We start from the raw sequence: 22,460 nt of genomic DNA on the forward strand, positions 1-22,460 counted from the left end.
CATTTTTGAGCCAAGAATATGTAGAAATTTAATGTATTTTTATTTAGTTGATATATCTTTTGGATAAGAAGGAGATAGCTCCAGAAAACAGTACAAAAAACGGCTAGAGCTGGGTTTTACTCTATTCCGCGCCTTAAACTGAATATTTCAACACTGTAATGCCGGCTCCACACTCGCGCCGCGAAGGCCCGCGAAGGCCGCGAACCGCGAGTGTGGATGGTTTCGCGACATCGCGTTCGCGCTTCGCGGCGTTCCCCGTCCGGTGGCGGTTTTTTGGTCCGCTTCAAAGGGTTTGCGAAGCGCGAACAAAGCGCGAACGCGAACGCATCCACACTCGCGCTGTGTTCACAGTTGTTCCGAATTACGTATTTTATGTTTTAAAAGCAAACATAATTTTAGTGCATAATATTTTTATTAATTCTCATATATTCTCATTTATAAATTCTCCTTAACTTGTTTTTTGGACTTTATAAATGCATAATTGTAATTCGCTAAAGCGCACAATGTCAGAGCAGCAGCAACTTCCACGTCCATTTTAGTCAAATGCGCGAACGTTAATGCGAAAGGTCGCGAGTGTGGAGGGCTATATTTATCGCGGCGTGTCAATGCGCGAACCGCGGCCGCGAACCGCGCCCGCGGTTCGCGGGCGAGTGTAGAGCCGCAGTTACATTATGAAATATTCCATACAATTAAGTGACTATTGTGTTGTTTAACTGAACAAAGTCAATATAATAACAAAGCAAAGTAAAGGTGATAGTTATCTAAAAATACAGTTTAATAACGTGGTATAGTTTTATGGAAATTGCTGCGATAAAACTCGTTCGAATCTATATCCTACTAATATCATAAATGCGAAAGTTTGTATGGATGTATGGATGTTTGTTACTCTTTCACGTAAAAACTACTGAGCCGATTACAATGAAATTTAGCACACATATAGAGGGTAACTTGGATTAACACATAGGATAGTTTTTATTTCGGAAATCCGACGGGAACGGGAACTATGCGGGTTTTCCTTTGCAAACGCGGGCGAAGCCGCGGGCGGAAATCTAGTTTTGGTACATATTTTATAAACTATATAAACCCGGGCTTGTCTTTGCTCACACAACTAAATATCTTAAACATTATTATACTAGTTATTCTGCTCTGCATGACTTACTATAGGTACCTACTTTTGATGGTAATATAATAATGGTGGTAAATGTTAAAAATATGTATTGACGTTTCAAAAGTGTTTTCGAAGAAGTCTAATTGAATACTTAAATAAATAGTATAATTTATTGATAAATAGGTAGCTAATTTGTAAATCTCTATTCTCTAGAGTCAAGATAATACGCAACATAATATGACATGGATATTTTTCAAGGCGAGAGTGAATAGGTTTCTGTCAAGCTGCCCCCCTAGCCAAGTGGTTTTCTGTTAGCGTAGCGTTCAATAGAATAGACTACGAATGTATGAGATTGACGTAGGCTGTAGATACGTTTATCTGCGTTTATTTAGCGTGATGATATATAGCCCATAGCCTTCCTCGATAAATGGGCTATCTAACACCGAAATAATTTTTCAAATCGGACTAGTAATTCCAGAGATTAACGCGTTCAAACAAACAAACTCTTCAGCTTCATAATATCGGTATAGATTATTTGTTCATAACGTTATTACTAAATACCAACTGTTGATAATACTAATATTATATGATAAATAATAAGTAATACCTAAATCTCTTTTGTATCTCTTACAACAATAAATTGAAAGATACAAATAAGAAACTATTAAAATTCAGTATCCGTCTTCTATACCAACATTACAGTAGATTACCTAACATCAAAAGCTTCGACGTTGCTTTTAAGCTAGGTATAAAAGCTTATTTTACAATGTTCTAACAAGTCACTCATTTAATTCGTAATTATAATTAATATTTTATGGAATTTTGAAGAAATAAAACACAAAACATACTTACACATAAATAAACATTGAAATTAAGGGTTTAAATAAAACAAAAACGGGTTAATTATTTTAGTTTTTATAGATTAAAAATTAAACACACACACACAATATAAACAAAAAAATAAATCTAAATTATTTCATATAACAAAAAACAACAGAGCAACAAAAAAAGCAAAATATAAAAGCACAAGCAACGCATAATTATTAGAATTTTAAAGAATATATTATTATCTATCTAATAAAAGCAACGGAAAACACAATGTTATTCAAAAACATCGTATACTCACAATAATACAGCTATAAATCTATTCACAAATCACACAACACCCCAGTTTCACTTTAAAGGCGAATAAAAATTAAAAATTCACTCATCTCACAGGATTTGGATTACATATTAATTATTGTGCGACATGAATCTACCGTGGCCCTTCCCACATCAATCTGACAGAATAGTCCGTAATTTGCAACGATTAAGCGCTATCGATTGCATTTATAACGCTAAAGGGGATTAATTGGACATTTTTTATTTATGGCGTAACAGTTCGTAGCGTAAGTGCTTATTACGATATTGTTTTTCAATCCGCCGTCGAGGGTATTGATCGGTTTGACGACAACCTCGCACGCTTTAACGTTCGCCCGGGGACGGGCGGTAACTGAGCTACATTTGACAGGACGTGTGCTGCCATCTAAAATATCGACGCGCAGCTGTCAACTGTTCACTTTTTTTATTTTTATAAGGCCATGGATACAAGGGGTTCGTATTTATAGTAATATTCATCATTTCATTTATAAAAGGTTTATCCGTGTATATTTCACTGTAGTGCATGGAAAAAGTAGTAAGTACGTGTATTATCTATTTCACGTTGTTTTTACAATCTTAAATTTGAAAATTTTCTCATTTAAAGAATAAAAGACATGCATATTAGGAACATTTTCGTTTAATAAAATAATAATTCTTCATTGCAGTTCCCGCTTTACGATGGGCCATCCTAAAAACATTGTTAGTTATTAATAATGCTTCGTAACTGAATAATTAATTCGAAATCAAAATTTTTCTATGTATAACTAGTGATCCGCCCCGGCTTCGCCCGTGGTACCTACATGTTTAAACTATCCTATCTCTCAAGTTGGATCGAACTGCACATGGTGTGCGAATTTTATTATAATCGGTTGAGTGGTTTAGGAGTCCATTGAGGACAAACATTGTGACACGAGATTTATATATATTAAAGATATGTAATAACCACAGAACGTAATAACATAATAGAAGCACTCGCACAATATGACTTTTTTTTGTGAACATACTAGTACATAATAAATTCAGTAGGTCTAGATAGTGCAAGGCTGCTCGCTCTGTGAGAACCCGCCTATTTTTTTAAACCCCTTAAAAGTCCTGGCAGAACAACGTTTGCTGAGTCAAATTCTTGAGATATAGAAAATACAGTGAAAAAAGTAAAAAAGGTCACAACAAAAAATATAATAGACAAGGTTTTATTTTCAAATTAAAAAAACTTGTACACAATTAAAAATATATTTAACACGCATCACTTTCACAGATAAAATATACACTAATAGTCTTTTGGCATGGCAACATTATCATACCATATTTCGGCCAGTGTCGCCAGCTATCCTGTCTACGACCTGAAAAAAAATCAAATGCTTAATGACCTTGCATATAAATTTAATAAAATTTTCGGAAATAATTTGTAAATAAAGTTGAAATGGTTAAGTTAAAACATTTTTTTATTTATTTTTTCTCTTTTTTGACAAATATTCATGGAAAAAAATATAAGTATGTCCATTTTTTTGCAAAACTCAATTCCTTCTTATTTAAAAAAAAATCTATTCCTTCTTTTTGCAAAACATAAAAAGGAAATTAAAAAAGACGTTATTTTAAATCACACAATTTACAATTTTTCTTTATATAATTTTAAAATAAAATAATACATTACCCCTCGAATTATAGGTAAGCTCAGGAGAGACCCTAATACTGGCACCATTCTTAGGAAATTAATTGCTGCTGGTAAGAAACCCCTGAAAAAAAAAACAATTATGATTTCGCACAAGGCAACACCACCAACACCCCCCCCCCCCCCCCCCACTTTATTTCACTGATTGATTTTAAGAAAATCAATTTGTAACATATTTCTCATTTTAAGTTTTACATCGTCATTGAGATAACTCAGAAAATCTATTGTGTCGTGGACCGATCGGGCCAATCGGGGTTCAATGGGTTAAAAGTAAAGTCTCAATATTAGAAAGAAATTGATCATGAGAAGGGATTGTAACCTGCATCCATGGTCATACCCTGGTGACGTCTGACGATGCTTTATGTGTATAATATTTGTAATAAGCTTAAGAATATATTTGACTGTTTGTACAAACTACTCCTTCGTCTTCCTCGATGAATGGGCTATCTAACACCGAAAGAATTTTTAAAAGCGGACCAGTAGTTCCTGAGATTAGAGCGTTCAAACAAACTCAATAATAGTATAGATAGAAGCGAAACTCTTCGTCACACACATGCACAAGAAAACAAGTCACTATAAAAACATTATAATTACATACCTAAATAATAACAAAAACCCGTATATCTCAGCGATCATGCCAAACATCGGCCAGCCAAGTAACACAACAATAATGCCTCCAAAGAAAGCCACGGACGCTTTAATTTTGTGCCGTTGAAAGAAAAAGAAGAACGTCCTTTGTAGCCCAATGACACATGCTAGTCCACTTATGAATAGAATCTGAAAACAATCTGTATGTTTAATTATACAATAATAACAATATATAACTAGTGGTTCGCACCGGCTTCGCCCATGGTACATATTTACAAAGCGAGCGAAGCCGCCTGCAGATTAATTTCACAGGATATAATCCGCGAGCCAATATTTAGATATTTATTGTCCCCACAGAATCATACATGAACAGAATTTGTGGCCAAAAAAAAATAGGATAATTAAAAAAAAACAAATTCCTGGGTTTCTTAAATATGCTAAAAAACATATCAAATTGCACAATACATTTTTAACTAATATATTTTCAAGTAAAAAATTCAATATACTCACATTACCAATAGCCAGTAAGCCTTTATCAAATAACAATAATACACCGAGGAAGAGGAATGTCATTCCAAACCCGGCCAGACCAACACCAATCTCTGAAATCAATAATATTTATATAATAATATATATTATAATATAATAATACTGAAGGAAAAACATTATCGAGGAAACAAGCAAAAACTTTTCTTGCATTGCTGTTAATGTAATCTAAATAAAATAGCTTGGACTAAATTTGAATAAATTATGACTGTATACTTTAGTGTAAAGTGTATAAAAAATAAATTATTTTATTAAATTATTTTAAGCTATTGCATAGCTTTTATCTCAGACTTTAAGCGCGGCGACCTAATGTAAAAATTTCGTAACGAAAAAACCTAACACCCCCCACTGCAACCGGCACAGCAATGTGATGCTATGCAATAGCTTTACTGCGGCAGTCCTCGAGTGCCACACGTATTTTAAATTATTGTTTATTACCTACTTAAAATTCAAAAATGCAGTTCATAATCATTAATATGGAAAGTCATTGGTTTAGGAATATTTGTATTACACAATCTTTTATTAGTTTCTAATGATTATTTTTAGCTGAATATGTAAATAAATTATGTAAATAATGTAAAATTGTTATTATCTATTTTCCATTATTTAATGTATGCTGAATAACGGTGTATTAATACTTTTAGACGCTATAAATAATGATTTTATTAATTATCATAATATTGCTAGGAAATTTAATCGATATTCTATCCATACATAGCAGCAGTGCAAGTGTTTGCATAATGGCCATAATGTTTAAACTAAGTGCATTTTTTAAATAGGTATAAATAAATCACAGTCCTTTTAATTCAAAGTTAAGCAATTAGGTATCAAATTACATGTCATAGAGATATCATTATTACACCTAATCATTGATTAATTACGGATTAAAACATCGAAATTAGTGAATGTAGTAACTTATGGAAACATTGCAAAACAATGGTATACTCACTCTGGGTGTCGGATATCTCAATCATTTTGGATAGTTTACTATCTTGGCGGTTATATTGTATGCATTTACTATTTATTTCTCTCAAAATATTTGTAAATACGAGCTAAAACAAACTTCTAACCTGATACTCCACGTCATTTTGTTATCGAATTTTTAAATGTCATAATTTAAATGTCAAACAAGCTCAATTCGGATAGGAATGCAGTTAATTTATTATGTCGTTAGAAATATTTAATCGATTTAAATTGTACTTATAGCAAATCCGTCGAAAGTAAACTGAATTTACATTTCTTATTCTACAAGGTTTGAAGTTTATGATAAGATTATAATTTAATATAGGAAATATTGCGTTTTATTTAATAAATTATTTATCTGTACAAAATTGACATTTTCTCATTTCTGTATAATCTGTGCATAACCTAAAATGTCAATGTTTTGGATGGCGTCGGTTTGTTCGCGAATCTATGTTTAAATAATTTGTATACCTATTTGCAATTTTATACACGCATTCATAAAAAAATAACAATACGTTAGTACTGTTGGTATAAAAAAAATATTCTGTTACGATCTAGGATCGTAATATATTTATTGGAATCTAGTGAAAGTGGTTTGTCTAAACTTATCGGATAAAGTTTTATGAAATGGTAAGAGGATCTGGCAGAGGCCGCGGAATGCCTGGTAGGGGTGGTATGGGGCGTCCGCCCTTCAGCAGGCCGAGGGTTATGATGCTCAGGCCGCCATTTGATCTGATTCTTGCGGAACCGGCGTTCCCGCGATGCAAGCCCGCCCCTGATGACACGGCTTTGACACAGGTACATATTTTACTGGTCTCATTAGTGTTATTTTTTGTTTTAACTTTCCTTCTTATTAATACTAGAATAAGTAAAAAAACATTAGTATTTACAACCTCTGTAAATTGTTAATTTTATATTAAATACCACTCGATGAACGACGAATAAATAGCCTATCAAGTAGAAAGTACACATGCCAAAAAGATGTTTGTAAAACTGCTGTTGTTTACAGGAACTCATTTTTCCTGTTTGTTATTATATAATATTTAGTGCAGCCAAATAGTTAATTCATTATAATATGTACTTAACCTCTTTTTTTGTATTATTTTGTATTAAATGTGTCTATTTTTCATGTATTTCTGCATTGCTTGGAAGAAATTGTTTACATAACAATACCTCCATATATAACAATACCAGTAATAATTAGTTTTGTTATATTTTATACATTTTATGATACCTATACAATTATTATATATTATTTCAGGCATTATTAAAAAGACACGCGGAGCTCTGCCCCACGCCAGCGGAGCAGGCGGCCGTGCTCAGCCTGGTGACAAAATTACAAACAGTATTGGATAATATTGTGGTTGCGCCTGGCGATTTTGCTGCTTGTGTGAGTATTAACAAGATTTATTATGTTTTTTGAATGTGAACTCATGTTAATAAAACATGAGTTCACATTCAAATCCTCTCCAATAAGGATATGTAGTAACACATATTTAATGCATTAAGGGCTGGTTTTTCAATGCTTGGATAAAACTTATCCGTCCAATAAGAGCCAGTGCGTTCGAGCAACTTTGTCTCCACAACTATTTTTTTGTCTCCGCAACTATTTTGTCTCTCCCACCCATGGGCTAGTATAAAAGTGCGCGCACATAGCGATGGTGATGATGGGAGAGACAAAATAGTTGCGGAGACAAAGTTGCTCATGCGCGCTGGCTCTACTATATTAGGTACACGATAATATTAAAATGTCACGTAAACTGTCAAATATGGGCAATTAGAATACGTTTTTAAAATGGTAGTTTTATACATTATTCAACGAACTGCAAATGTTTTAGAATCTCAAAACATTAATTTCTTTTTATTTCAGCAATTAGAAGAGGTGCGACAAGTCGGTTCGTACAAGAAAGGCACCATGATGGCCGGTAAGAATGTGGCTGATATAGTGGTCATCATGAAGACGCTACCTACCAAAGAGGCTGTTGAGGGACTGTCCAATAAGGTAATTTTTATTATTAAGGGTCTCTTGCTGATAACCATGTCTTTGGTATCTTATTTCATATTTTTGACTTTCACTTAGGGGTTTTAAAAAATAGACATTGTTTGATTTCAGACCTACCTGATATGCACAAAAATTACATAAAAATCAGTCACCACAACACAAGAATTATATATGTTAGATTATAATTTACTGGCGTTCCGCCCGCGGCTTCGCCTGCTTTACCTATAACGTAATAAATTATATACTAAAACCTTCCTCTTGAATCACTCTTTCTAAAAAAAACCACATCAAGATCAGTTCTGTAGTTTTAAAGATTTACGCATACATAGGGATATAAGGCAAAGAAAGTCACTTTGTTCTTTACTATGTATTGATGGCTCCACTTATACAAGACTAGCTGTTTATTTGTATTTAGCCAATTAATAATCCGATTTTCCCGCCTGAGTAACGAATTGGCGATGCTATATAAATTACGTCCCTTTACATTCCATTCAACAATTCTCTCGCAGGTGAACGAAGAACTAAACAAGCTCATGCGTGCCGAAGGCCTAGGCAACGTATCGAGCGTGTGCCACGAGCGCGGTTTCACAGTCACAGCAGCCGCGACGCCGGCCGCGAGCAGCGCGGTCCGCGTTCTGGTCACCACGCTGCACCAGAACCTTAGGAAGCTGGAGCCCGAGGTGAGGAAAAAAGAATAAAATTTGACAGAAAAGAAAAAAAAATTGACAGCTGTCATCTGTCACCGAGAAAATAAAAAAAATATTAACAGCTGTCAAACTATTTAGGCGCCAAATAAGAAGCTAGATCGTGACCGTAAAGAAATAAAGACGTGTGCTACTCGGGGACTGCCGCGGTAAAGCTATTTCATGCTATGCCTTCAAGCCACACCTCCGCCCGTCGGAGTGGGGAGCGTGAGGTTTTTTCGTTACGGAATTTCTCAATTCGGTCCCCGCGCTCAAGGCCCGCGATAGAAGCCTATATGCAATAGCTTAAAAATAGTTTTTGTCACTGACAGATACCTACCAAAACAAAGAAAAAACATATTGACAGCTGTCATCTGTCACCGTAAAAAAAAGCCGTCATTTCAATCATCATAATCATCAGCTGTCAAACAAGTATAAATGCGCGAAATCAAAAGAAGCTAGTGCAGAATTTTTTTTTAGTTAGGGCGGCATTTTATATATATTTTTTTTAATTCTCATTCCTTTTTTTGTGTCAACAAGTTCTTTGTTGTTTATTGTTTTTCCATAGAAGAGACTATAAAATTATGCAAAATATTTTTTTTTATGTACTGTAGTTTTCCTGATGCCCAAAGCAAGTTTAAGAAAACTTTAACTTTTGCCTTTTTCGCGCGAAGACAGTACAATTTTTGTTAATTCAGTTTATTCATGCTTGATAATTATAAAATTATTATCTTGTTCACAGGTGCACTTGGACTACAAAGTGATCAGCAGCCACTTGGCCGCCATCAGGCATAGTCGGTGGTTTGAAGAGAACGCCCATCATTCCTCGATTAAGGTATATTGATGATCATGATTAACTAATTTTAATGTACATGATAACTATTGGCTATGTGCGAAGTGGGTGGTGGGGAACGGCAAATCGACCGTAGCGCATGACGTGGCGTGTGAATTATTTCTGGGCTGTCATGTGTCAAATTGCTTTATTTTCATAACTTCCTTTATAATTTTAAGTAAAAACGTAAAAATTAGCGATATGGGTCATAGTACATGCTGTGTCGTAAATTGTAAAAACAATGAGAGAAACAGTTCCTGCAAGTTTAATTCGTTTCCAACACCAAAGTGAACATTACAGCAAAGACAAAAATGGATAGCTGCTGTGAAGAGAAAAAATTATTTTTCACAAGGAAGAAAATCGCTAAGTATAATATACACACTCACTTTTTACACTATTTTTTTCAATTTCGTTGAAAAACTAGTCGAAAATCAATATCACAAAAATATCTTAATATCTAGTTGACATGATTTGACAGATGACAAATCCTGAATAGTTGCGGCCACTAGGGGCGCTGTCATCGCGCACACAACGAATATAGTTAATCTTTTATAATGTAAATAATTAAATATTTCAATGTTGTCCTCTCATTTGATTTATCTTATTACTAGCTTTCCGCCCGCGGCTTCGCCCGCTCTAAAACATAATAAATTATATACTTACTGTAGGCGGGGGGATGGGGTTAAAGTTGATAAGATATGAGATTGTATTGAGATATATTTATTTGCGCACTATAGACTTATGGGATGAGATGAGATGATCTAGGATGGAGCTCAGCCCGGTGCGGGGTCCGACTGCGAACTAACTTATTTTGTGGTAAAATAATTAATACATTACAATGAAACGTGCAAAATCGACGCGTTGTATTCCGGGAACTTGTATATAGTCTGTACGATGTCTTAATCGTACACTTACTAAAACCTTCCTCTTGAATCATTCTATCTATTAAAAAAAACCGCATCCAAATCCGTTGCGTAGTTTTAAAGATTTAAGCATACAAAGGGACATAGGGATAGAAAAGGCGACTTTGTTTTATACTATGTAGTGATTAATGTAATATTCCTTCGCAGGTACTAATCCGTCTGCTCCGTGACATGTGCGCACGTCACTCGGGACTCGAACCCCTGACCCCGTGGATGATCGACCTGCTAGCGCACCACTGCATCATGAGCAACCCCCAGCGGCAGGTGTTGCCGATTAACGTGGCTTTTAGGTGAGTTAGAATGTTTGTATGTTTGTTTGTTTAAGTCGTCGGTAGGTAAGAACATTGATTTTATATAATATACTAGCTGTGCCGCGCGGTTTCACCCGCGTGGCTCCGCTCCTGTTGGTCTTAGCGTGATAATATATTATAGCCTATATTACTCGTGGATAATGTAGCTTTCGAATGGTGAAAGAATTTTTAAAATCGGTCCAGTAGTTTATGAGCCTATTCATTGCAATCAAACAAACAAAGTTTTCGTCTTTATAATATTAGTGTAGAAAAGTAAAAGTAAAAAATATTTATTCAAAAAATCATGCATACAATCTCGTTGATACTTATGGCAAAAAGGCTGTTAACACAGTAAATTTAGTGTACACTAGCTGTGCCGCGCGGTTTCACGCGCATTGCCCTCTCCTGTTAGTCCTAGCGTGATGATATATAGCCTATAGCCTTCCTCGATAAATGGGCTATCTAACACTGAAAGAATTTTTTAAAACGGACCAGTAGTTTCTGAGATTAGTGCGTACAAACAAACAAACTCTTCAGCTTTATAATATTAGTATAGCCCTCACTAGACTCGTGGCCTGCATTGTGAGCATCAATACAATTGTGTTCTTAACTATCCAACGACTATGAAACTTTTATTTTTATTTTAATTACTAGCTAACCGCCCGCGGCTTCGCCCGCTTTGTCTAAAACCTAATAAATTATATACCGAAACCTTCCTCTTGAATCACTCTATCTATTAAAAAAACCACATCAAAATCCGTTGCGTAGTTTTAAAGATTTAAGCATACGAAGGGACATAGGGACAGAGAAAGCGACTTTGATGTAGTGATGGTACTTTTCCACCAATAATGTGCTTTGTCTAGAACCTAATAAATTTTATACTAAAACCTCTCCTTCCTCTTGAATTACTCTATTAAAAAAACCGCATCAAAATCCGTTGCGTAGTTTTAAAGATTTAAGCATACAAAGGGACATAGGGACAGAGAAAGCGACTTTGTTTTATACTATGTAGTGATAGTGATGTTATAATATTGTAAGAAATAAAACGGGAGGTCGGCTTAAATACTTTGAATGTAATAAGAATGTACTGCGATTCTACACAGCTACCTAATTGATGTAGGTAGTTGATAACAAATCGCAGCGAGTCAACGACTATTAGCAATGTGAGGGTAGTTGGGTCGAACGTCGTATAAACAACGTCCGAGCCCCCCCCCCCCCCCCGGCACGATTCGTACGAATGCGCCACGAGTCAAAGGAATTTTATAGTATTCAACAGTTAAGCATGTTCGGACAAGAAACAGTGACAAATACATTGACAACTATTCCGCCTTTACGCCGAGTACACCGACGCATTCGCGTGCGGCAGCGAAACAACGAAAAATTTGTCAGTAGTACGGCAGGTTTTCGCATATGATATATCTAACTAGCACATAGATAGATGAAATAGTTGCGTCCTTGTCAGTATTGTTTCGCAAGGAACTGCGAAATGGCCATTACACAGACGCATTGCGAAAAAGTTGCGAAAACATTGCTGTTCACTAACGTTCCGCAGATATTTCGCTACGCAGTAGTTTCGCAGAGATTCGCTGCCGCACGCGAATGCGTCGGTGTACTAACGGCGTTTGTCCACAAAAGTATGAAATCAAAAGTTGCGTCTAATGGCTGGTTCACACTTTGATTAGTGCGAGTGCAGGTGATTAGTGCGAGTGCAGGTGTGTAGTGCGAGTAGTGTCCAATTCAACTGCGAGTGCAGGTGATTAGTGGGAGTGCAGGTCAATGGTGCAATTCGCGACGCTACACACTACGCTAAACACTAAACACTAAACACTCGTGTCCAGACGTGTTTAGGCAGGCACACTGCGAGTGAGGGGGAAGGGAGGGCGCGCGGGACGTGGCTACTCGCAGTCCACTCGCAAAAAAATAGAACACGCTTCTATTCACTTTACTACACAGCCTACTAAACACTTGCACTAAACAGTCGCTGTCCAGACGTAGTTACTAATCACCTGCACTCGCACTAATCAAAGTGTGAACCAGCCTTAACAACAATATGATTATTTTTGTTTCCAGACGTGCGCTAGCGCTGCTCGCGGGCGGGTTATTCCTGCCCGGATGCGCCGGGTTGCCGGACCCGTGTGAAGCTGCCCACGCGCGCGCGCACACCGCGCTCGACCTGCCCGCGCAGGACCACGCCGCGGCCACTGCGCAGACGTGAGTGTACACACATACATACATACATAAAAATATAAAACAACACGCACACACACACCGCTCAGACGTGAGTGTACACACATACATACATGCATAAAATATTAAAAAATAAATGAAACACACGCACACACCACGCAGACGTGAGTGTACACAAACACACATACCACGTGACACATGACGTGACATGAAACCTATATACTAATTAGGGGGCGTCCATAAATTACGTAAGGTGTTTTTATTTTTAGATCCTCCCCCCCTCTGGTGAGATGTGAGATTTTATTTAACCCCATCCCCCAATCTCACGTGAGATTTTTCAAAATGTAAATGCATTTCTTATGTAAACAATTTGTCATCGTAAAAAGAAAAAAATTGCTTCTTGCCTTTATTTACGACTAGTTAAAAGGTAAAACTAGTCAATATTGCTGAAAGAAAGTATAATAAAAATTTATCAATAGAATATGTGACTCTTAATTAATCGTTACCGTAAGATTAAAATCTTGAGCATGTACAATTGTACAATTTGAATTAAATGGACCAAAAAAGTATATTTTATTAGTTTCAATCAGAAAAAAAATTACGTGATATTTCCCGACCCTCTCCCCAACGGTTAAATAAGATATGACTTGACCACTTCGCCTCCTAAAACACCTCTCGTAATTTAGGGCGCCCCCCTACTAACACACACACATGTGATATTTTTTCACGTAACACGTATCTCAAGTACACGTCACAATATTTCAAATTTACAATGCCAACTTCAAAATTCTACGCGTTATTATCACAAAATAAATAAATAAATATATCCGGACAATTTTCACACACGGCACGATCTGATCCCATACTAAGCTTTCGCTTGTGTCTAATATCACGAGCCATTTCTTAATTTAATTTTAAATAGTTTTTCTTTTTAAAGTGAAACTTTTATTACATCGCCTCAAACTTTTTGCTCTGTGTAGCGCATGTCGCGTGACGCACGATACGTACGATAATTATCGTATAAATACGATAATTTTGTGCCTAAGTTTCACTTTTACCGTGGTTTCATAAAACCACACAACATTTTTTTTAAATACATGGTTGCTCGGGTTGCTTGGAAGAAATTGCTTGAAGCAATAAAGCCGCCCTTTGCATCAAATGTCCGTGTGCGAGAAATTTGTATTTATGTTTTTGTATGCAATAAAGATTATAATAAATAAATTAATTATTTTCTCACAAAATCCCTCAAATCAACCAACTCTACAGCAATACAATGGGCACAATCACTAATTAACGTGCCATATCGCAATCTACTGACCGCCTCTTTGGTACAGTGGTTGACGCGTGAACGTAGAACCGAGGGGTCCTGGGTTCGATTCCCGGTGGAGACGAAGAAAAAAAAATGTCTCGGTCTGGTAGGACACACAAGACTGATCACCTACTTGTCCCTAAAAGAAAAAGCGATCAGTGAAACAGATGTATGCATAATGCATCTGCCCCTTACCCCACTAGGGGACATGGGACTTCACTTTATCACAATCTAACGTGCCACGTTCCCACAGGTTACTACGCGTAGTGGCCCGTGGCGGTCACCGTTACGTGCTCGGTCTGCAAGCGTTCGAAGGCGGCAAGGATATATCGACGGAGATAACCGTGTGGGACGGTGTGGTGGTGTCGCCATTGGCGCCCGCATACCAGGAGACACCCGAGCCGATGGACACGGATGATAAAGGTTGGTGATGAGTGGTGATGAGTGGTGAAGTGTTGGGTGGGAGTAGGGAGTGTGATGGGTAGTGAATTGTGATGGTTGGTAAAGATTGGTCGTGGTTGGTGATGAGTGGTGATTGGTGAAGTGTGGTGGGGAGTGATTAGTGATTATTGGTGAAGATTGGTCATGATTTGTGATGGATGGTGAAGTGTGTTGATGGCTGGTGATCTGTGTCGATGAAAACTTAGTGGTGAGTAGTGATGAGGGCGGGAAGGATAATATCGACGGAGATAACCGTGTGGGACGGTGTGGTTGTGTCGCCATTGGCGCCCGCTTACCAGGAGACACCCGAGCCGATGGACACGGATGATAAAGGTTGGTGATGAGTGGTGATGAGTGGTGAAGTGTTGGGGGGGAGTAGGGAGTGTGATGGGTAGTGAATTGTGATGGTTGGTAAAGATTGGTCGTGGTTGGTGATGAGTGGTGATTGGTGAAGTGTGGTGGGGAGTGATTAGTGATTATTGGTGAAGATTGGTCATGATTTGTGATGGATGGTGAAGTGTGTTGATGGCTGGTGATCTGTGTCGATGAAAACTTAGTGGTGAGTAGTGATGAGGGCGGGAAGGATAATATCGACGGAGATAACCGTGTGGGACGGTGTGGTTGTGTCGCCATTGGCGCCCGCTTACCAGGAGACACCCGAACCGATGGACACGGATGATAAAGGTTGGTGATGAGTGGTGGGAGTTGTGAAGTGTGTAGGGTAGTGAATTATGATGGTTGGTGATGATTGGTCGTGGTTGGTGATGAGTGGTGATTGGTGAAGTGCGGTGGGGAGTGATTAGTGATAGTGATGGTTGGTGAAGATTGGCCATAGTTGGTGATGAATGTTGAAGTGTGTTGATGGCTGGTGATCTGTGTCGATGAAAACTTAGTGGTGAGTAGTGATGAGGGCGGGAAGGATATATCGACGGAGATAACCGTGTGGGATGGTGTGGTTGTATCGCCATTGGCGCCCGCTTACCAGGAGACACCCGAACCGATGGACACGGATGATAAAGGTTGGTGATGAGTGGTGGGAGTTGTGAAGTGTGTAGGGTAGTGAATTATGATGGTTGGTGATGATTGGTCGTGGTTGGTGATGAGTGGTGATTGGTGAAGTGCGGTGGGGAGTGATTAGTGATAGTGATGGTTGGTGAAGATTGGCCATAGTTGGTGATGAATGTTGAAGTGTGTTGATGGCTGGTGATCTGTGTCGATGAAAACTTAGTGGTGAGTAGTGATGAGGGCGGGAAGGATATATCGACGGAGATAACCGTGTGGGACGGTGTGGTTGTATCGCCATTGGCGCCCGCTTACCAGGAGACACCCGAGCCGATGGACACGGATGATAAAGGTTGGTGATGAGTGGTGGGAGTTGTGAAGTGTGTAGGGTAGTGAATTGTGATGGTTGGTGAAGATTGGTCGTGGTTGGTGATGAGTGGTGATGGATGGTGATGAGTGACGATGGTTGGTAAAGTACGGGGGAGCTGGGAAGTGTGGGGAAGAGTGGTGATGGCTGGTGATGAATTGTGATAAGAACGCAGTGTGAGTACATATTTCAATAGTGCCATAAAAGAACGATGGCGATTTTGGAAAAAATGTTTAGCTCACCGAATATATAGCTTCCAATCCATACTTACTAATATTATAAATGTGAAAGTAACTCTGTCTGTCTGTCTGTTACTCAATCACGCCTAAACTACTGAACCAATTTTCATGAAATTTGGTATGGAGATATTTTGATACCCGAGAAAGGACATAGGCTACCTTTTATCCCGGTAAAATGACGCAATCCCGGAAATTCCACGGGAACGGGAACTATGCGGGTTTTTCTTTGACTAGTAAAATATAAATTAAAATGAGTTCAGTCGTTCCAGAGTAACCCGAACTAATACATTCAGAAAGCTTTTATTTTACTACGGTGTATAAACTATAACTTTAGAAAAGACATTTATTTTTCTAAAATTTTCCTTATATTTTAACAATAATTAGTTACTGTATACATATCCATACTAATATTATAAATGCGAAAGTAACTCTGTCTGTATGTCTGTCTGTTACTCAATCACGCCTAAACTATTGAACCAATTTGCATGAAATTTGGTATGGAGATATTTTGATACCCGGGAAAGGACATAGGCTACCTTTTATTGCGAAATATGTACCACGGACGAAGCCGGGGCGGACCACTAGTTTCCTATATATCTAAAATTTAATATTTTCTCTTGCAGATGAAGAAGTCCCAGACGGCGTGGCTGCTTAGTGTTTAAGAGATTTGTGATTTAAGATCTTCAATAAATTTTTATTTAACTCAAGAGATTTTTATTTCACCATTTCATTTAAATGGACAAAACTCAACAAACGTAACGTGTTAAAGAATTTCTACTTTGGTGTATACAGTATTAGTAGTTTGTACTTTGTATGTTGTTTTTCAATAATAATGAACAAAATAAAAAGAATGAAAAAGCCAAAAGAAAAGTCACTAATCGTAGAACAGTGATAACTGCAATAATAAAAGAAAATAAGTTATTTCATAACTACTGTAAAAAAATTGCTCATCAATATGTCATATATGTTGAAATCTGAACATTTGTTAACATTTTCAAACAAATATATAAAATTAAAAGGTATATAGTTCATTCCCACGTCAGCAAACAAAAATAACTTACGAAAAGTATGAAATCCCAGCAAATTTTTTTTATCTAAAATGTTGCCAAGACTGATACTAATGAGAAGTAAATAATATTATTTCTCACAGCATCACTCTTTCATTTTTAAGAAAAATAAACATAAATAAGCACATATAAACTAATCCTGTAAAGTTGAAGAGTTTGTTTGCTTGAACGCGAAATTTCAGTAACTATGATCCGAAAAAATCGATTCGTCCGATTCGAAAAAAAACATCACTGTTAGATGTCTATTTGTCGAGGAAGGCTATATCATCACGCTGAGACCAAAAAAGCGGAGCAATGCGGGTAAAACTGCGCGACACAGCTAGTTAATACTAAACAAAAACCAGCTACCTACCTAACCACAACGGCAACGCTACAATCCATCCCTTCTAATATTATAAATACGAAAGTAACTGTCTGTTAGTCGGTAATTAGTAACGTGAAATGAACCCGAGCAAAGCTGGGGGCTCAAAGCTAATTTTCCTAATATCAAATCGCATTAGACAGTTGAAAACTAAATATTACAAATCACAATCTTCACAATAACTAACAAAAAATACTATTTCACATGATGCGTGTCTACGCATAAAAAAGTAGCTAGTGACTTTCATTAAAATTGGCTATCTCCATTATTTATACTAATTTTTCTACATTGCTGATAAAAATTTTCATTCTGTAAGTATCATTAAGCCGCCCGTAGTTAAGCCTCAAGGATCAAGTACCTATTACCTACGTCATATGCTACGCTGGAGGAATTTTTAAGATCGGTATCTACAGTAAGTTCCTGTTCAAAGAAACTAAAGTATAATAGCTACGTAGTGATTCATCTTTTAAAGATTTGTCGCCTATATTTTCCAACGTAATACACGTGCATTTGTATAAGAGGAATTCGAAAGACGTACTTCGACGCTAGGGGATACGAGTGAGTGAGAATAAAATAAAAACCACTGTATTTGCAACATCTTTATTCAACAATTTCACCTAACCAAAACAGTACCAAAGAAAAGATTGTTCTTCAAATTAGTTCGCGCGGTTCGCGCCTTTTTCTTCGACAAAATATCATTCCCTGGATACAAACCGCTGACTTTCGTCTTTACAGTGAATTGCGACAATCTACTATTAACATCTGCTACACTTACAGGCTGAACAAATTTCTTGCAATACGAAGACACGGACGTTACAGCCGAATTATCCATCTTCTTATTTTCTACATAAGTTGTACGAATTTTTCCATAGATATCAATGTGTTGTATAGAATTTAGAAGACCGCATCTTTTGTATTTTTCATCGAAATGATGGCACCACGTCTGGGTACCGATAGAAGTCATTTTTAGTTAATTTTCGATCGAACCATATTAGTGCAAAAATGTTGAAACTGAATTCACTTAAATTTAATTGAAATTTAGTTCGTTGAAATTTTAAACGTCATTCATAGTTGATTATGTCTATTAATATTTAATTTTTGAATGAGTTTTATTTGATAAGTTTTTAGTGTACAAAGGCTTGGGTCTTCAAATGAAATACTGGATATGTTGAACTACTTTATTAAATTTATAAATTTATACTTTATTACACGTTAACTCAGATCGGCGAGTAACAGGCGACTGGCTCTCGCAGGAGTGTCGCCATTCGCCGCGCCACAAACCGCTGAATTTACGATATTTGAACTGTGAATAATAACACACACTACAAGTTTATTATAAAATTATTGGTAAAATATACGGTGAAGGTCGAGTTAGGTTCGGATCTTAGACCAAGAGCAGAGTATAGTATAGCAAATGTAGCCACAGAACTATATCTCGATATAGTTCTGTGATAGTAGTTCGAGCTGAATTTTTCTCACTCAGCTACTGTGCGGTGGCGCATATCTTACTCTACTGGTACATAGGTATCAGTGGAAACGGTCAGTTTTATCACAGTTGACAGATATGTACTACGTACATACAGTTAGGAAACTTAGCCCCTGCGATGAAATTATGACGTATAGCTATAGGGCTGTTACCTTTTTGATATTTAACCGACTTCAAAAATGGAGGAGGTTATCAATTCGGCCTGTATATTTCTGTTTGCTTTTTTTCACAGTTGACTTTGTGGTAATTTTGAGATTAAAACCCGTTAAAATTAAAAAATGGTGTAGCCTAAATATGAATTTACAAGAAGAAACAATCTCAATAAAATATATACCTTGTAAAAGTAAATAGGTACGTTTTTTGAAAATAGTTTGACAGGCTTAGTGCTTGACAAAGTGGTAAAGTCACGTATCGATAAAAATACAATAATTATTATAATATCTATCTTTTTCTTCCCTAATATTTACGTAATTATGCACATAAATTTAAAAAAAATTTAAGGTTTCCATTTTTTAGATTTTCGTGCTCTTCTAGATTGCGTAAAAAATAGATGCGGTCTTTAAACAGACTGGACTCCTAATAGGTACTATTTGTAGCTATCATTTTGGTAGAAAATATGTCAACATAATTTAAAACTCATACTGCCATATCTATAGAAATTAAAAAATAGTCTCTTTTTAACTTGTAGTCAGATACGATACAGATATATATTTATTGAAAGGGCTACAAACTGAAACAATCGATATTTATTTAATGTGAAATGACATCACTTTAAACTTTTTTCCATACTATATTCAAAATCTGTGGATGTGTCACCCGCTACTATCGATCCCCCTCAATACCCTCGAAAACACGCTTTATGGGGGGGGGGGAGCCATTTCGAACATTTTGTATGAAGTTTCCTTACTGTATGTATCTGTATATTGTGGTTTTATTGTTTATTGCTATAACATCCTCGCAGCATCTCTGGTGGAAAAGCAGCCTCATCATACCTACCAATGACTAAGGAATCCTATGGACAGGGCATAATGTTCTATACAAACAACTGATTATACAAATATCATGCATTTCGATACCGAAATAATAAAACGAATACTGTCTCTTTCTAACTAATGAATATTCTGCTAAGTGAAAATATATGACTATACGTCAGTCAGTGCTAATTCTATACCGTTTGACATTTGAAGTTAGCTCAAATACCTACTGTGGCCGGGCGCCATTTTATGTTCTCGTTATTATGATGTACATGCTCTGTCATTGCTCCGTAGTAAACATTGAAAAATATTGAATATTTTTGTGATTGTGACAAACATTTGTGTCTAAAACATATAGAGTGGTCAAGGACAAATAGTGGCATAATACCAAAGCGCAGTATTGTGGGATGTGGCTCCGGAAAGAATGAAAACTAGAAAAGTTTGTCTTTGCACCGGTATGTATACGTTTTGACTGAAATATTAGTTATTACTTTGCTGATTTACTTATTTTCATGTATATTGAATTGAGGAGTATTCACAGACTATGTTCAGTGTAAAATTGTTACCAAATATAGCTTTATTTTGTATATTTTCGTTCTAGTAAAATAATGAATTTGGGTGCTAGTGATGACTTATAATATCGACATCAGCAAAATGTTCGATGAAGACGTGCGTCTTCCAAGGCTGTGTCATTAATCTTAAGAATAGTTGCTTTGGTGAATACACTTCCAAAATAACAAATTAATTTTGCCAAGAGCAGCAGAAGGAAAAATAAAACACTTAAATTTACCTAATATGAATTTTAACTTAAGTAAGATTAATCGCTTTTATAGTAGGTACTTTAAAAATGTATTTATAAATAAGTCAGGTCAGGACTAAAATTATAATAACCTAAAAATTCATTTTTTGAAGGTTACCAAGAAGTGAAAATAGAAACGGAGAATGGTTAGAAGCAATTGAAAATGAAAATATCAAGCCAAATGTAAAGGATATAATATCATAGTATGTTCCCTACATTTCCCCGAAAGTGCTTTCAATAGAACAATGGATGTGATTAGTCTGCACGATGATGCTATACCAGTATGTCTGCCGCTGCATTCACACAGGGTGAGGTTTTTATCTGTAGACACGTGATGTCTTCCAATTTACTTTTGGTCTTTTTATTTAGATTTAGGGCTGTCATTTATAATCTAACGTTTCTCCTATTTTGAAGGAGGCCTGTGAACAAACTGAGATGGTTTTATATGATTTTTTTGAGTACAAACTTGGGTGATATTTGGTTGTTGAAATGTTATTGACTGAGGGAAAGTGCAATTTACTTTAAATACATGGGGTGTTTTAAGTTATTTTTCTATTCTTTATAAATTTATATTTATAAAGCATTTCAATGCCATAAAACCAAAAATATAAATTCAAGTTCCGCTATTGTGAGCCCTAATGTTGATATTAATTTCAAACCATCAGCATTGCCCTTTTAATTAAAATGTATTGCATTTTAGTTTAAATGTAAAGTGAACAATGCTAGTTAATGTAAACTGTGACATTTCATTTCCAGGTACCAGTTGAGCCTCAAATCCCGAACTCAAAAATGAACAGAGTGTATCTGAGTGCATTCCAGGCTACACAAAATAGTTTAGCTCTATAATTTTCTCTATTATTATATATTATTGTTTTTTTTGTCTATTATTTATAAATAAATAAATACAATTACTGTATATTGTGTTGTTCATCGTAATAAAATATTATTATATACCTATATTAGTATATATTATGTTGTTTCATTATATTACATTCCTCAAAACTGAAATTACCAAATTGTAAGTCTACCGTAATCCTTATATCGAAGTCAAAATTGAACTGGATTTATCAAATTATACAGGGTTAGCTATCTTGTCCGGCTAGGTTGCTGGTGTTTTACAAGTAACCCTGTATAGGTGTTACCGTCACGAGCAGCCATCGTCATACTTAATTTTATTAATTGGCATTGTCATTTTTTCCATTTGTAATTTTACTTCTATGTTTTGTACAATAAAGTTAAAATAAATAAAAAAGAGTGTGTGTTTATGTACACGCGTTACAAGTTACGCGCCAAAAGAAGTATAACTTCAAAAAAAATATATTAATATTGGTAACGCCAATATAATTAAAATAGTAAATGTAGAAATTAAATGTTTATTATTTGTGGTGTATTCCTTCATCCTTCCCTACATACGAGCACAACCAATCACCGCGCGCTATTTAGCGCTCGTCACGTGACCTACCTATGTCACGAATGACAGCCAG

General features: G+C 36.2%; 3 protein-coding genes and 1 long non-coding RNA gene across 6 annotated transcripts in view; 2 read left to right on the plus strand and 2 right to left on the minus strand.

Annotated features, from left to right (window-relative positions):
- Positions 1-2,677, minus strand: part of LOC123702370 (Kv channel-interacting protein 1) — a 98,487-nt gene extending 95,810 nt beyond the window's left edge. For both annotated transcript variants that reach the window (XM_045650113.1, XM_045650112.1), the window contains exon 1: positions 2,235-2,677. The gene's annotated coding sequence lies outside the window, so the exon portion shown is untranslated. The remainder of the gene's footprint in view (positions 1-2,234) is intronic.
- A 192-nt stretch (positions 2,678-2,869) lies between these two features.
- On the minus strand, positions 2,870-6,162 carry LOC123702373 (vesicle transport protein GOT1B). The gene is made up of 6 exons (XM_045650115.1): positions 6,001-6,162; positions 5,016-5,107; positions 4,516-4,694; positions 3,900-3,981; positions 3,550-3,588; positions 2,870-2,936 (listed from the first exon to the last, which is right to left on the minus strand). The coding sequence occupies exons 1-6, from the start codon at positions 6,023-6,025 to the stop codon at positions 2,922-2,924; spliced, it is 432 nt and encodes a 143-aa protein (XP_045506071.1). The 5' UTR covers positions 6,026-6,162; the 3' UTR covers positions 2,870-2,921.
- Positions 6,163-6,401: 239 nt separating this feature from the next.
- Positions 6,402-16,993, plus strand: LOC123702362 (interleukin enhancer-binding factor 2 homolog). 2 transcript variants are annotated; one of them, XM_045650102.1, is made up of 10 exons: positions 6,402-6,812; positions 7,276-7,404; positions 7,885-8,016; positions 8,526-8,696; positions 9,442-9,534; positions 10,602-10,744; positions 12,815-12,955; positions 14,494-14,599; positions 14,951-15,014; positions 16,913-16,993. In XM_045650102.1, exons 1-10 carry the CDS (start codon positions 6,642-6,644, stop codon positions 16,942-16,944), a joined length of 1,182 nt encoding a protein of 393 aa, XP_045506058.1. In that variant the 5' UTR covers positions 6,402-6,641; the 3' UTR covers positions 16,945-16,993. The 2 variants fall into 2 exon arrangements, with proteins under 2 accessions (XP_045506058.1, XP_045506057.1); XM_045650101.1 differs by lacking the exon at positions 14,951-15,014 and having other exon boundaries at positions 14,494-14,663.
- A 4,107-nt stretch (positions 16,994-21,100) lies between these two features.
- LOC123702377 lies at positions 21,101-21,892 on the plus strand. Its single transcript, XR_006752861.1, has 2 exons — positions 21,101-21,284; positions 21,733-21,892. It is a non-coding gene; the product is annotated as an uncharacterized LOC123702377 (long non-coding RNA).
- The last annotated feature ends 568 nt before the right edge of the window (positions 21,893-22,460 follow it).

This window comes from Colias croceus, chromosome 23 (assembly GCF_905220415.1).
Source record: "Colias croceus chromosome 23, ilColCroc2.1".
Taxonomy (NCBI): domain Eukaryota; kingdom Metazoa; phylum Arthropoda; class Insecta; order Lepidoptera; family Pieridae; genus Colias; species Colias croceus.

Excerpts from the sequence above, each read along its gene's own strand:
- LOC123702373 (XM_045650115.1), bottom strand. The coding sequence starts at position 6,025 with ATGATTGAGATATCCGACACCCAGA. Across the intron at positions 5,108-6,000 it reads TGAGATATCCGACACCCAGA|AGATTGGTGTTGGTCTGGCC; the intron begins GTGAGTATACCA and ends TATTGATTTCAG. Across the intron at positions 3,589-3,899 it reads GCTTACCTATAATTCGAGGG|GTCGTAGACAGGATAGCTGG; the intron begins GTAATGTATTAT and ends ATTTTTTTTCAG.
- LOC123702362 (XM_045650101.1), top strand. The coding sequence starts at position 6,642 with ATGGTAAGAGGATCTGGCAGAGGCCGCGGAATGCCTGGTAGGGGTGGT. Across the intron at positions 7,405-7,884 it reads CTGGCGATTTTGCTGCTTGT|CAATTAGAAGAGGTGCGACA; the intron begins GTGAGTATTAAC and ends TTTTTATTTCAG. Across the intron at positions 12,956-14,493 it reads GCCGCGGCCACTGCGCAGAC|GTTACTACGCGTAGTGGCCC; the intron begins GTGAGTGTACAC and ends ACGTTCCCACAG.